The 15,555-nt window shown below is 34.7% G+C and overlaps 4 protein-coding genes across 6 annotated transcripts; 1 reads left to right on the plus strand and 3 right to left on the minus strand.

Annotated features, from left to right (window-relative positions):
- Positions 1-2,328: 2,328 nt before the first annotated feature.
- LOC105949529 (vacuolar iron transporter homolog 4) lies at positions 2,329-3,332 on the minus strand. Its single transcript, XM_012972829.2, is given in 2 exon segments — positions 2,329-2,651; positions 2,654-3,332. Coding segments are annotated over 2 exon segments (657 nt in total). The 5' UTR covers positions 3,144-3,332; the 3' UTR covers positions 2,329-2,484.
- A 2,624-nt stretch (positions 3,333-5,956) lies between these two features.
- Positions 5,957-6,806, minus strand: LOC105949627 (vacuolar iron transporter homolog 1). The gene has a single exon (XM_012972938.2). It carries the CDS (start codon positions 6,760-6,762, stop codon positions 6,100-6,102), a length of 663 nt encoding a protein of 220 aa, XP_012828392.2. The 5' UTR covers positions 6,763-6,806; the 3' UTR covers positions 5,957-6,099.
- A 1,055-nt stretch (positions 6,807-7,861) lies between these two features.
- On the minus strand, positions 7,862-10,326 carry LOC105949628 (cytochrome b-c1 complex subunit 6). The gene is made up of 5 exons (XM_012972939.2): positions 10,146-10,326; positions 9,970-10,003; positions 9,230-9,314; positions 8,162-8,251; positions 7,862-8,080 (listed from the first exon to the last, which is right to left on the minus strand). Coding segments are annotated over exons 2-5 (210 nt in total). The 5' UTR covers positions 9,972-10,003; positions 10,146-10,326; the 3' UTR covers positions 7,862-8,047.
- A 1,378-nt stretch (positions 10,327-11,704) lies between these two features.
- Positions 11,705-15,063, plus strand: LOC105949530 (uncharacterized). Of its 3 annotated transcripts, none has more exons than XM_088824859.1 (3): positions 11,721-11,868; positions 12,251-13,341; positions 13,745-15,063. In XM_088824859.1, the coding sequence occupies exon 3, from the start codon at positions 13,767-13,769 to the stop codon at positions 14,883-14,885; it is 1,119 nt and encodes a 372-aa protein (XP_088680985.1). In that variant the 5' UTR covers positions 11,721-11,868; positions 12,251-13,341; positions 13,745-13,766; the 3' UTR covers positions 14,886-15,063. The 3 variants fall into 3 exon arrangements, with proteins under 3 accessions (XP_088680980.1, XP_088680985.1, XP_012828285.2); XM_012972831.2 differs by having other exon boundaries at positions 11,732-11,868; positions 13,681-15,063; XM_088824854.1 differs by having other exon boundaries at positions 11,705-11,868; positions 12,251-15,063.
- Positions 15,064-15,555: the final 492 nt, after the last annotated feature.

Consider the following 15,555-nt stretch of genomic DNA (forward strand, 5'->3'; position numbering starts at 1 on the left):
TTTGCCCTCAAAAAACACAACAAAAGGAAATTAATTGGCTCCAAGAAACACAAGAGCATAAAATTTCACAGTGTTGCATGCATGGTTAATATAATTGTGCTAGTGTAGTAATTAATTTCCTTATTTATGAAGACCAAGAGTCAAAGACAGTATATCAATTAGCATTGGTTATTAAAATTGTACGATTTACGATTCAAATAGTACGATTCGATTCGATTCGATTCGGATCCTTTTCGATTCAAACCGGTGAGTTAAATCGTAACTTTTAAAAAATCGTACGATTTACAATCGATTTGTACGATTTATGATTGATTCGTACGATTTGCAGAAAATATATATAGAATAAAATTAAAAATTGTGCTAAAATATTAGCTTATAAGTACAAACACATTCGTACGAGTTGTACGATTTTCAGAAAATATATATATTTAGAATAAAATTAAAAATTGTACTAAAATATTAGCTTATAAGTACAAACACAAGTTAATATATGATAATTCCTCATAATACCAACACTTTTACGTCTTATCATAACTATGTTTTTCTTCTTTTAATATTGTTCATCTCCAATTATATTTAAAAAAAAAATTATTGTAATTTACAACTCTAATAATATTTTAAAGTAAGAGATATATTCAAGAGAGTTTATTCTTATTTTTTTCAATATTTTATTTGATTACTCGGGCATGTCGATTGCCATCAACTAATTGCATATACAAGTTTGAAAAATCTTTATATATATATATGGCGGCGGTTATATGCAAGCCCATTTTTTTATTAGTTCAAGACCTCCAACATAAAAATACTAATTTACCCTTAATGAAATTTAAAATCAAATAAAAAACACAAAATATTAAAAAAAAAAATTATTTCCTTTGTCCAAGACCAAATAAAATACATAAATTCAGAAACCCCTCTTCATTATTTCACGACTTAAAACTCTCCTCCTTCTTCACCTTCTTCTTCACAAACCCACCAAGAAATCCTACACACCAAAATTATCAAATACATACCAAACATTCACGATGGAACCAGAAAACAATGATATGGTGGTTTACGAGGGTGGAGAACACAATGAAATATGTTTTAACCGTTTATTTTTGCTTTTGGGTCGTTTTTTTTTTTTGGGAAAAAAATTCGACGATACCAAAAATCGGTCTGCAAATACCGATTTTTGTTACTAAAGTCGGTAACCACATTCCGATTATTTTAATAAAAATCGGTACTTAAAAACCGATTTTTGTAGTAAAAATCGGCATGACAACACTGATTTATTTTTGTATTATCGGTATTGTCATGCCGACTTGTACTACAAAATTCGGTTTTAAATACCGATTTTATTATCTGTGTTTTTTTAAGACCGTTTTCTCATACTTTCGTACATCAACCTAGGGAATTGATGGAGGATTATTCTAATGAATTCTCTAACGAATAAATAATTGAGATACGGAAAGCTCTACTCGATTGGGTTAAAGGAGTGGTAGACGCCACCGAATGGTGATAAACATTTTCGTTTCAAATATTTAAAAAATATTAATTAACCAAATATATAATGTATTATTTTTTAAAAAAAAATTAAAAAATATCGGTATTCGAAAACCGATTTTGTACTCAATAATCGACATTAGAGCGCCGATTTTGACTTGTAAAGTCGACGTTGTGTCGCCGATTTGGTTAACAAAAATCGGTATTATGACGCCGATTTCCGTGTACAAAATCGGTCTGGATAAACCGATTTCGGAAACCAACGAAAAAAATAAAAAAACCAATTTCAATCTCAATTTTTTTTTCCAAAATCGGCCAAATCATTGCAACCCAACAAGAAATAAGCATATATTAATGTTCGTTCATACATATTTAGCATAGATTAATATTTAGCCGTCGTGATATTTCTTTTTTTGTTTTGTTTTTTTTTTTTGGTCTTGAACAAATTAAAAATAAGATTTATTTGTATTTGAGTATTATTTGTGGATAAGGGTATATTTGTCATCTTTGGTCTTGATGTAATAAAAATAAATTAATTTACGGGCTTGAACTAATAAACTCCTTTATGTGGTTTTGAACTAATAAAAAAATGGACTTGCATATAACGGCCGCCTATATATATATATATATATATATATATATATATATATATATATATATATATATATATATATATATATATATATATATATATATATATATATATATATATATATGTTGTTATTATTATACAATATCTCATAAATACGTGTACATATCATTTAATATATTAATATTTTAATAAAATTTTAAAAATCTTTTGATTTGCGAATCGCATTTTCGACAAAATGATTTTCAATTTGATTTACGATTTGATAACCATGAGCATATGTTTTATTTGTCCCCAATAATATTACAAATTACAAACTGCCCCCACAAACCAAACTTAATATTTTATTACATACTAAAACAGAAAACACAAATAATTAAAAATACATGTAATGAAACATGATCAATGTTTCACATTCCCAAACCAGTAGAGCCAAGTAACTTAGTGAGACCGAAAGTGATCCCCATTGCCATCCACCCTCCCACCACCACCCTACCACAAGACACCCCCACCCTACTAGTCCCTCCCAACACCGCCCCTACCCCGCCAAACGCCGCCAACGCCAAGGTGGTGGCCCCACCACCACCGCAAGCCTCACCTCACGTTCGGTTACAAATCCAGCCGCAAGTAACGGCACAACGGCCCCCAACGCAAATGCTAGTGCCGACGCCAGTGCCGCCTGAAAAGGGTTCGGAAGCCGCTTCTCCTTCTCGTTTTCACCCATACTATTATTAGTAGTAGTAGTAGTAGTAATATTTTTGTTTATCTTCTCTCTCTTCATCTGAGCTATCTCTATGTCTCTCTGAGAGTACACGGAGACGAACTCGCCTATGGCCATGCTACAAGCTCCGGCGAATAATCCGGCGAACCCGGTGAGAATCATCGCCTTGATGTCGTCTTTAACGGCACCAACTCCCATCATTAGTGACGCGATGGATACTAAGCCGTCGTTGGCTCCGAGAATGGCGGCTCGAAGCCATTGCGCCCTTTTCGAGTAGTCAAATATTTCCTCGTCTTCTTCCGGTTGATTAGGAAGATTGATGTTGCATTGGTCACCTAGGGCAGCCATGAGAGAGAGAGAGAGAGAGAGAGAGAGAGAGAGAGAGAGAGAGAGAGAGAGAGAGAGAGAGAGAGAGAGAGAGAGAGAGAGAGAGAGAGAGAGAGAGAGAGAGAGAGAGAGAGAGAGAGAGAGAGAGAGAGAGAGAGAGAGAGAGAGAGAGAGAGAGAGAGAGAGAGAGAGAGAGAGAGAGAGAGAGAGAGGCAAGTTGTCAACTTTGCTTGTTGAGGACATGTAGTGTGAAAAGCATGAAGAGCTAATTTATAGAGGAATTAAGTCTTGTAAAAAGATTAATTAATAATTAATGAGGTTGAATGGTAGTGCAGGATGAAATAAATGGTGCTCAAAAGGGAATAAGAAAATATGATATATATATATATATATATATATATATCATATTTTCTTATATAGAGTACGAACTTAATTAGGTAGTCATAAATTAAATATATCCATAGTCCACTCCAAAGTACTCTACAATCTTTAGCCGCCCTTCTATGGACAAGAGCAATTTGGAATAAGCTTTTTTCACATGTGGAAATTGGAACAAAATTTTCGAATCCCGTCGAAGATTCGAGTATTTCCGAGTTTTGGAACAATATTTTCATTTCAACTTCTAAAAATTTCTAATTTCGGATGTCTAATTCTAATTTTCCAAAAATCTAATCTTTTTTTTTTGGAAGTTACACTTAATTTATACAGATCAATATTATTATGTATTTTTTATAAGAGGTGACTGAAGAAATTAAAATTCTGAATTCCGCCCATCTAAAAATTTTCAATTTGGGAACATTTTTTTCCATACCATTTTCCGAAATTTCAGTTTTTCATTTTTTCTGAATATTTTCATAATGGAATTGAAATTAGTTTTACACTTTCGAAAAAAAAATTGAACTTATTTTGAAAGTGCTACTTCATCCAATATGTCCAGTTTTTTTTTTCTCTTGAAATATGCAAATATTTAAACACGTGTCAAATATCCAACGTTAGATTATACGTGTATTTGGTGGTACCGATGAGTACTGAGCGTGAAGAGTAAGAAAAATTGTATATGTAACAAATACAAAGCGAGATGAGTCTTATAACATTTCTAACAAAATCGGTACAATTTTTTTAATATCCACCTCAGATCCTCACCTTGTCATCCCTACTTGTTACTTGTATTGTTTATGTTGCATCTGATGAATTTCACCGAGTTATACACGTTTATAGATCTATACATATTTTACACGTTTATATATGTATATATGTATTTGATTGTGTGTAAGTATTCTCATATATAAAGACAGCTGATTTGGAATAGCACTATGCCAAAAGAAAGGAGGATTTTTTGAGTGAGACAACAAAAGTAAGATATAAAAATAGGTAGGGAGTGTGCTCTCCACACATAAGTGGGGGAATATGGAATTATATTTTATTTTGAGGAAGTGTGCATTCCACACACTTCCCATAAGCTAATATATATAATAAATTCAGATGGTCTCACAAACTTCATTGCTTTAATTTAAATATTGAATTGTTATTTTTTTTAGTTAGGTCATAGAATTTATTTTGTTAGTTAGGTCATAACATTGTTTATAAGTTATGCTTTCGGGACAATTGATTTAGTATAAGCTTTATTTGATTTTCTTGGTCTTCTTGATTAGGGGTGTAACGAAGCCGAGTTTTGAATGTTTTGACGAGCTCGAGCTAGTGGTAGAGTTCTTCGAGTATTTTGTTTTCGGGCTCGAGCTTGAGCCTGATCCCATTTTATATTTTTTATCTTTAATTTTTTTTTAATAATATTATTAGAGTTATTATTTATTGTATTTTACTTTTTTAATTATTTATATGACTTTATTATTTAATTTTGTATTAATTATATTTAAAATAAAAATAAAAATAATTAATTAATTAAAATTGAAATTAAAAAAAAAAAAAAAGACTACTTGTGAGCTGGTTCGAGAGCTCATAAACAACTAAGAATGAGCCCGGGCTCGACTCGTCAAAAAACTCAAGCTTGAAGAACACGAAAAATTCAAATTCTAGCTTGAGCTTTTGTCGAGTCGGCTCAGTTCATTACATCCCCCATTCTTGATTCGGATTTCCCCACTTCCTTTCCTTGTTAACAAAAAAACATTGTCACAAGATAATTGAATTATTGACTTTACTATATCAACCACATAAACTCATTATAAATACAAAAGTTGAATATTAATTTATAAAATTTACACACTAGAAGTTTGGCCAGGTTAGAAAAACTATGTACTTCTTATTGTTTGGCCCGGCATAGTCCCTACAACATAGTTTAATTTCCACCTAAATAAGTACATAAAACAAGTCGACTAGCTCCATCCTAGACATACACAAATTAGGCATGTATCTACAGTCCCAAACTATTGCATATTATGTTAGGACCCCTAAACGTTATATATATATATGAAAAAAATTACACCTACACCCCTGAGATATGCTCAAATAACTTCAAGGTCCTTGTGGTATCGGTAATTACAGTCACCCCCTAAAACATTGTTAGAAACTCTAACGAGATAATGTATTTGATAAGTTATATTCCGATAGAGTTCTAACAATTGTGTTAGGGGTGATTGTAATTACCGATACTACGTGGACCTTAAAGTTATTTTAGCATACCTCAGGGGTGTAGGTGTAATTTACCGTATATACATCACACACTACGCATTGTGTTTGTTAGGGTATGTAACAACTTGCATGTGTGTGCTGTGTCGTCATTCTTAACTTGTATAATTAAATTGAGAAAATGGTGGTTATAAACTTTTAAGCAAATTTGACAATCATAGCTTTAAAGATTTCAACTTAAAAGAATATAATTGCCAACAACTAATTATATTTCTAAATTCCCATAAAGTTTGATATATTAACTAATTAATGAGATAATTAAGTACTAAGAAAAACCAAATTAATTGAACTTATACATAAACTTAATTTGATACACCAAATGTTAAACCAAAAGTTAGATGCCAGTGGAGCCAATCAACTTTGTTAAACCAAAAGTGATTCCCATAGCCAGCCATCCTCCAATCAGCACCCTCAACGCCGATCTCGACGGGGGCGCCCTCCCGATAACGGCCCCCAACCAGCCAAACCCCACAAGCGCCACGCTCACGGCGGCAACCACCGCCCCCAGCCTCACGCGGTAGTCCCTCACAAACGCCGCGGCCAGTAGAGGCACCACCGCCCCAACCGCAAAAGCAAGCGCCGACGCGGCGGCCGCCTGCATGGGATTCGGGAGCTTCTCTCTCACGCCGCCGTCGTTTCCACCGGACATCTGGCCCTCTCTCTTCATCTGCGCCACCTCTACGTCATACTGAGAGTAGACAGAAACGAATTCCCCGATGGCCATGCTGCAAGCCCCGGCCACGAGACCGGCGACTCCGGTAAGAATCATGGTCTTGGCGTCCGGTCGAACCGCCCCGATTCCCATCATTAGTGAGGCGGTGGATAAGAGGCCGTCGTTTGCGCCGAGTACCGCAGCCCTTAGCCACTGGCCCCGTTTCGAATAATCATGAACGGACTCGTCGTTCTGGCCTTCGAAATCATGACAATCATTTTTGGGCAATATTTGGTTGTTAACAATTTGAGGGTTTTGTGGAGTGTTTGCTTTTGTTGTTTCCATGAAGAAATTGATCTTTTTTTTTTAAAGCAAGCTAAGGATAATTAATAAATAAAATATTTTGAGGGTTTTGAGAGTATATATAGGAGAGTGTGGAGAACACACGCCATGGTTAAGGGTTAATTAAGGTATAATATGTGGGACATATGTGATTGTGTTTAGATTACCTTTTTAACCTTATTCTCCAACTTTTTTTTGGGCTAGTTGGAAAGAGAAACTACTTATACATGAGGAATCTGATGCTTTCACACTCTAATTTAGTTCATATTGTTAAGTAAACGCGCAACGATTATTCCGTCACGGAGATTGGGTTAGGTCGAGTCACTAATTGCTCTCCAATAGAGGTTATAGGGGGTGGGTAGAACGATAATCGAACATCGTTGTTTCTTTTGTCATACCACCAATCGATTTTAGAATAACTCGTAACATTTGAAGTACTCGTCTGAATTTTATTTATTATTTCATGAGAACAAAAGAAAAAATCGAAAAGGACACTTTTGTGCTCATATATGCTATGCTTCACTTTAATAACAAGAATAAAGTACACCTAATCAACTTTATCTCCATTAATACACCGGCGGCGGGTAAAAAAACACTAAAATTGACTTTCGTATAAAGACTAATTGACAAACTGGAACTTCTGCATGTATTAGTTCTTTTAATTTCATCAGAAAATATTAAGGTGAGAATTTAAAATAGGATAAATTTTTCCTTTGTACTTTTGTTCGATATTACTTTACCCCTTCTACTCTCAATTTACATTACCCCTTCTACTCTCAATTGCATTGATTTGTCCCCATGTACTTGAAAATTTTGCGATGTGACCCTTGCGTTTAGTTTTCTTTGACCTTTGTCTTGAATTTTTAGTTTTTTCTTTTTCGTTTTTTTAATAATTATTTAAACTGTGAGAAGTGACGTTTTAGTAATTTCAGAGCTTAGATCGGTATTAAGGTCAAATGTCTGAACTAACATCGAGGGACACATTGAGACAATTATTCAAGTGCAAGGGGAAGTAGAAGTTACCCTTTAATATATTCTCAACCATAATCACTTTAGCTACCAAATTTGCAATAAAATTGGATATGAAACAAATAACAACCAGTTAACAATTTTAAGTAAAACAATCAACATGCTTAAAGCACATAGAATTCAATTCCACAATTCATTTATTGATTCAACGAGGAACCATATCTCAAAATTTCACATAACTTAAGAGTTTGCCCCAAAAAAAATACAACGAAAATAAAATAATTGGGCTCCGGTATATCAATGGAGTTCTCGTCTTTTGTTATTTAAGATGAGCAAATAGCTTAGTAGCAACCTGCATCGGAAAAAAAATTAGCGAAACAAAAAAAAAGCGCAATGTGGCCAAAAGGTATAGATTGAAGAATGTGGGGCTTACGCATTTGTCAACACAGCGCCAGTAATCAAAGTATTGTCCAGTGCAATGCTTGTGCCCAGATTCATCATCTTTAATTCTCTTTGCACATGCCTAACACCACAAACGAAACGAAAAAAATAAAATAAATAAATTAGCATTATCATTGAAGCTGTTTAGCAGATTGATTAGCAAAATCAAGAATCAAGTATGATCGGAAGTGATGATTAATGTGTCCAAAAGGGCGTGTGTCGGCAGCACAAGCCACACGTGTATTCCCATAAATATAAGCTAGGCAAAATTCAATGATGAGCTAAAAGTTGGAATAATAACAAGTCTGAAGTTTGCATACGACGAGGAGAAGAATTAAGACACGGTAAACGAGGTTATACTAGAGTTGGAGGTGGTTTTAACAGAATAGCAATCGAGAACCAACCTCTTCCTAAATTCTCAAGTATGGGAAATTACTACGCTTATCCACGCATCTAGGTCTACTTAATCTCCACACTTCAAATTGAAATTTGAAACAGTGAGTTGCACAAAAAGCAAAATTTTCACAAACGTAAGTGGCTAAGTACTCCAAATTTATTTCACTGGCTATAATTTGTGATTTCTTAGAGCTTTTATGAACTTCGATTTTGGAGTTCAGAAAGCCTAATTCACGAGGAAATTCTCAAACAATAATTTACATGCAAAATTTAATCTGCCCAATGCATATAATAGGATTCTTAATTTAAGATCTGCAAACATTCTCAATATAGTCGATTGAACTGGGCCAAAGAAAGAGCCCTTCAGATACCGGATTTCGGAAATGGTAAAGCACAATCGATACATAATAATTACTTGAATTATCATTTATACTTTGTTTGCTGCATAGAAAAATCAACTGACAAAAATTCAGGTCACAACTCCAATCAAATAGAAATCAGTACAGACAGAAACGCAAGTAGAAACTCGAGAAAGAAAGAAAGACGGATTAAAACGAAAAGGATGCATAGAAGATGGAACTAAATATATTGTCAACCACTAAACATCAATCATCAATCAACTTAATTAACAAACGTACATACTAGTTATGCATAGAGAAATCACCTGATATTCTTTAAGTGGCCTCGTGCATGGTGCCTTGCATCGGTCTTCAAGTTCCCTCTTTGGATCTACAGGCTCTTCGTCAGACCTAAATAATAATAATAAAAAAATGGCATAAAAAGTTAGAAAATCGAGGGTGTTTCTTCATTCAGCTCAATCATACAAATACTATGACTCTGCGTCGTTATGTCAGCACAAAGGATTACATCTGATCAATCGTTCAGTATTTTTATCTAATATATAAAAAAAAACAAAAAATTTAGTAAGATCTAACTTCGGCTAAGTAAGATTCCCTTAGTAAAAGGGGTGGTCAAGAACCGAGTAAACCATCAAGGAACGCCGGCCCCACTTATAGAGAAAAAACAGAGGTTTTCCGAGAGCTCAATGAAAAATGTCGCCTTCCAACATACGATTTTTTTTACGTGCAAATATATATTAATTCCTGAAGCATACAGTGTTTATTTGATCCTGGTAAAACTTAATAACACCAGATAAGCGTAGAAAGTGTGAATACGCATCTCGATAATCGCATCTGAATCACATAATATGCAGTTATTTTATAACTACAAACCAGGAAATGCACAGACCAAAACAATACTAATTGATTATTAATTTATAAAATAAGAGTGATTAACGCTAATACATCAACAAAAGCACCGATATCAATCTTGATAAAAATGAATTTAAAAAAACGTAAGAAAATGAAAAATAAATTATCTCAAAAGAGTAGAAGTAAAACTTACATGGTTAACAATGCAAACAATCAATCGATGCAATCTGCAAAAAAAACCAAATAAAATCTTATCAATTTCAGTGCTTTAAATATGAAACAAAAACCCTAGATTCGAAGATCGAAGGGATTAAAGAACGAAAAGCATTAGATCTAGAGGGAGAAGTGGGTGAAATCGGAGTGAATTACCGGAGTACGAGAGGTGGCGGAACCAGTGAGGGCGGAGGAGGAAGTGCAAAAAGATTAATTTGACTATTTGCTAAAAATGGGGTTGGGGTTGGGGAATTGGGGATTTGTCTAACGTACGCCAGGCGCATAGGGCACGCTGCTTACGTCACTAGAATTTACTGGAAACGCCTCGGTTTTAACTGTCGTTTTCTTTTTCCTTTTTTTATATAAGTAAAAAAGAAAAAAAGATTTTCCTCACTAATTATAGTAAATAAATTCGTCCAATATTTTAATTTATACTATATTAAATAATAAATATTGATAGATTAGCATTTAGCCCGGAAATATTTTTATCACATGGGGGCCCAAAATTTAATTAGACCCAAACCTATATTATATTTTTACTAATCACATCCTTGAAATTCATTTACAGTTTGTCTTTGTTTTAAGGTTGGCTTGGGCGTTCGAGAGTTTTCGATGGGGTATTTCTAGCGTTTGTTTTGTGGCGCAGATAGCAATTCACGAATAATTTGGAGTATTACGAGCGTTAAGATTATTCTACGTGTTTCAAGTAATTCTATTTCTTGACTACATTAAATATATATTATATTTACATTTACTATTTATTCACATTAAATCATACATGTCATACAAAAGATAATTATTGTATGTCATAGTAAAAGGATTAGAATAAATTTTACCCTAAATAATAGTATGTGCAATTATAAATTGTTCAAAATTTTATTTCACTGTCGATAGCTGGTTTGTTCTATGTTACATTTGGCGAACTTTATCAAATTATATTTTATCATACATGTATATAAAACATAAATATTTTTTTTCTACACATATATATATTTGTGTGTATATGATTGCGACTAATCAAATGTACACAATTTATTTTAATCAAGTGTAGCATCTTCAAGAGTGTGAAAATTTCAAATAAGTTGGAAATAATTCATGAGCTCATAAATTCACAACTTCGATGTGGATTAATGACAGAGAGTATGTACAAAATAACAAAAATATTGTTTACCTGTACGAAAGACGTAAACCACATTACGCTAATTATGTATGACAAGCTCGACTTGACGCCCGTTGACGAAGGGAACTTCTTGTCAGATACTCACAAGACTTATTCGATTATTACTATTAAATACTATTGACTAATTCATAAAGATTAACAATATGCATTATTAACCATCTAAGAAAAAATTATATATACATTCTTAACAAAATGTAAAATATAAATAAAAATTAAACTTCATTTAAATGCTAATATTTAATAAACTCAATATTGGCAACCTTCACACTGAAATTTGTAGAAAGTAACAAAACAATTCCTAAGATACAACAAAGTATTTTATGGAGATACTATTTAGTACTCGATTTTAATATCTAACGGAAGGACTCGGGGTGGAAATCGGAATGCAATTAGCATTTTTAAAAAGGATTTTTTTTCCGGAGTGGAAAAATAATTTCAATTTCGATTCAGAAAAATTCGAAAATCGGAATTTCAGAAATTTTGGAATTCAATTGAGGGATACTTTTCCATTTATCAAAATAAAATAAAACAAAATAAAGGTTTAATTCTCCAAACACAAGCTCGAAAGCACTCGAATATGGATATCAAATTAGGGCACAGGTAAATTGGGGATTCCCCAACACATACTAACAATCGACAAAATTCACACGCAAGAGAAGTTGCATACTGTAATGAATCGTTTGTTTACCTTCGTCCGAGGTAATTGCGTAATTTAATGAACGAGTTCTAGTTACATATATACTGGAATTATCAGTACTTTAGGTTACGACGTCGTTTTTATCCAGTTGTTTTTGGAGTCATTGCTTCTGTGTTGAAATTGGATGAACAAATCTGCATGTTGATCAGATGTGTTGATCCTGTTGAAGATTGAAATGCAACAAAATGCACTTGCATTTTTTTTTTATTTTTTTTTTATATATAATTTGCATTATCCCATTAATAGAAATTTATTGGGATGTATCAGACTTTTGCTCAATATACTGTTTTGGAAACTTTACGATGTTGAAAACGAGGTTGCTGATTTCTTACTGTCTCGAAATCATAGAAGAAAAAGATTTTTTCTCACTTTTTTCGATTGTAGGTTTTTCTTATTTGACTAAGAATGGATTCCACCGCGAAGAAACGGAAGCGGAAGGCGATCTTCACCTTCACGGTCGTGAAAGAAACGGGGTTTTCACGTGTCAACTCAACAATGTGAGTATAAGCTGTTCAAAGATCTCCACAAGAGGTACAAGAAATTTCATGTGATTCAGGTAGTTGAAATTTCAGCAGTTTTTAGATTTAGTGGATACGTCGGGAAAATCAAAGGAGATGGTTTCGTAGATATTGAGCTCGAAACTGTTCTTTTATCGAGAAACGTGCTCGTATATATATATATCATAATGTATAGTTGTTAGAAATATTTTCTTACATTTACTAAAATTATATTTAAGTAAACTTGTTTGAACACTGATTTAAATGGACACAAAATAACATTACGGGAAGTGGAATAAAGTAACAATTTAATGTAGTTTAAACATGCACTCGTCTTGCATTGGTATGTTTGTGTATGTATCAATTTTATAAGATAGACAGGAAAATATTTTAATGCCCCGTAAGATAGTTCCATGATGACGTGTATGTTTCCGATTGGCTCGTACATGTACTTTTTACGCGATTTTACAACTTTAGTTAGACAGGGTGTAGTCAAAAGTAAGATGGATTTTACTGCACAAATCGAAATTATTAATTTATTTAAGAAGAAAAAAAAGACACGAGCACAAACAGTCAAAGGCTAAAAAGCTATTCGGAAAAACTCGTAATAACTACAAATCCAATCTCTTAATTGTTTTTTTAGATGTGAGTACATAGATTACCATGCATGCATCTATCTTGCTGTTGAAAGTTGGTGCTCGAAAAATAAATTACGCCCCAATCCCTAAGCCAACCACCTCGAAGCCATGCCATTGGCCAGTCGAGGAGGAATTGGCACCTGTCGGCTCGCCTATCGCCCAATCTATGTGGTCCCCACTTTATGTGACGATTTTAACAATGTGGTCACTGGTCGCGCGTCTTCATATACCATTTTTCACCCCTTGCTTTTACGAGAAAATTATATTCAATGCTACTCTGAGCGGAAGATTTGCTTTTGGATTTGAAAATCTTGAATTGCGCCACAACTATTATTTCCAGGTACTCTTTATTTCCGTTAAATCCCGATTTTTCACTTCCGACGTGATCTGCAAAATAAACTGCTTTTTATCCGTGATGATTTCTCAGTTGTTCTTTTGCTTAGCCTTTTTGTATATATATGCAATATCTCGTGTATATGTATTAGATGTTTACTAAAAAGGGCGGTTTATATTTGAATATTTTTTTTTTTAGATATACTCTGCTAGTTACAAAATCTTGTTGGCACTCTCGTAATTTCATTTTTCTGTCTATGATGTGCTGTAGTTAGTTTTGTCTATCTGCGGAAAGATTTACGAGATTGGAGGTTATATGTATGTATGTGTATATATGTATATGTAGATATATATAACATGGAAGATATCTTACGAGTATTTGATGATATGATGGAACGCGGACAACTTAGTTTTCAAGAATCACAGAGAACGATGCAAGTCAACCACCGCCAAGCCCCCGCCCCCGCCCCCACCCCCACCCCCCGTCCCACCCGCGCCCTCACGCCGTACTCATACGCAAACACATATTTCAACCAACACCAATTTCTCAACACCCTCGCTTTCGGGGCCCACACCGTACAACACTTCCATCAACCCGTTATGTTTCTTGGTGGCAAAACCAACGAGGGTGGCATGAAGAACTTTGCACCGAAAAGTCAACTGAAAAGTCAACCGAAAATTCAACACTCGGCTGGTCGAAGTGGTCAAAGCGGGGTTCTGTCCGAAACTGGCACAGAGCAAGTATGGCAGCGCATAAGATGGACGGATGACATGGTCAAGGTTTTAATCAAAGTAGCTTCTTACATTGCAGAGATTGCTTCTCCCGATTGTACCGATGGCGAAACAAACCCTTTACTCACTCCGATAAAGGGCAAGTGGAGGTCGATTTCGAATATAATGGTGGAACGAGGCTACATCGTGTCTCCGCAGCAATGCGAGGACAAATTCAACGACCTCAACAAAAAGTACAAGAGGCTGAGCGACTTACTCGGGGGACACGCTTCTTGCACTGTCGTGGAGAATCCCCTGCTGATGGAATCTATGAACATTCCGGAAGATTCCAAGGAGGAGATCCGGAAGATTCTGACGTGTAAGCAGCTCTTCTACAGAGAGATGTACTCCTACCACAACAAGAGCACGAGGTTTCTCCCTCACGACCCCCCTCTGCAGCAGTTGGTTCGGTCGACTCTTAAGGGAAAAGTCAAGTACGAGTCTTCTCAGAGTCAAAGTTTGACTTTGGACATGCCTGCAAAGAGACAGAAACACGGTGAGGGTAATTGTGTAATTAATGTTGTGCCGGAGGGTATTGAGGGGAAGAAGAGTGAGTGGGTTGTGCCTTGGTCGGTGGGTTTGGCGGATAAGAAGTTGCGGATGCATAACGAGATGATGGAATTGGAGAAAATGAAGTTCGAGTGGGTTAAAGTGTGCCAAGAGGAGGATAAGGAACTGGAGAGGTTGAAGCTGGAGAACGAGTTGATTAAGATCGAGAACGAGCGTTTGGAGTTTCAGATTATGTGCCGCCGCCAGAGGGGCAATGCTCGTCCGTACTGAATAACCGTGTCCTTTTTAGTGTTGCTGACTTTTTTTTATCTGTTTTTTTAGTTGTGTTTTCGACTATTTAAAGCATGACGAGCAAAGTTCATGCTGTGGAACTCTGTTTTCCCCTGTTTTTTCGTTTCAAGTTTCTGAGTGCAGAACAATCGTTTAAAATTCGTCCTTTCGATTATTATCTTTTTCGTGTTTTTACTGATTTCTGTTTAATGGTTGAAGCATATATTCTTCGTTACTTGTGGAAATATTTAGGTGATAAAACAGAATGTTTTACATTATAATATAGCGTAAATTACGGCCGACCCCCCAGAGTTAAGATCAAATTACGTAAACAACCCTCTTGTTTGGTAATTACAATCACCCCTAAACTATGAATCTTCTTATATGTTCAATCTTGTGGTGTCAAATTTAGTGGAATCTTCTAGATTAGGTGAAATATTCTCTAGTTTGTACTCGTCTTATTCCATTCGAGCTCCACATTTTGAAACAAGATGATCATAAGATTTTCGACTTTTCATCCCGTTTCACAATCTTATGAACATCTTGTTTCAAAAGTGGAGCTCAAATAGGGTAAAACGGGTACAAGCTCAAGAATATTCTACATAATCTAGAAGATTTCACTAACCGCAAGGGTGGACGTATAAGAAGATTTATAGTTGCAGGTGGTTGT

The sequence above is a fragment of the Erythranthe guttata genome, chromosome 2 (assembly GCF_056151865.1).
Source record: "Erythranthe guttata isolate IM_541 chromosome 2, IM_541, whole genome shotgun sequence".
NCBI lineage: Eukaryota > Viridiplantae > Streptophyta > Magnoliopsida > Lamiales > Phrymaceae > Erythranthe > Erythranthe guttata.

What these genes read in the sequence shown, in the direction of transcription:
- LOC105949627 (XM_012972938.2), bottom strand. Translation starts at nt 6,762, where the DNA reads ATGGAAACAACAAAAGCAAACACTCCACAAAACCCTCAAATTGTTAAC.
- LOC105949628 (XM_012972939.2), bottom strand. An exon ending in GGCCACTTAAAGAATATCAG is followed by an intron (nt 8,252 to 9,229) that starts GTGATTTCTCTA and finishes TTGTGGTGTTAG; the next exon opens with GCATGTGCAAAGAGAATTAA. An exon ending in GGCGCTGTGTTGACAAATGC is followed by an intron (nt 8,081 to 8,161) that starts GTAAGCCCCACA and finishes TTTCCGATGCAG; the next exon opens with GTTGCTACTAAGCTATTTGC.
- LOC105949530 (XM_088824854.1), top strand. Translation starts at nt 13,659, where the DNA reads ATGTGTATATATGTATATGTAGATATATATAACATGGAAGATATCTTA.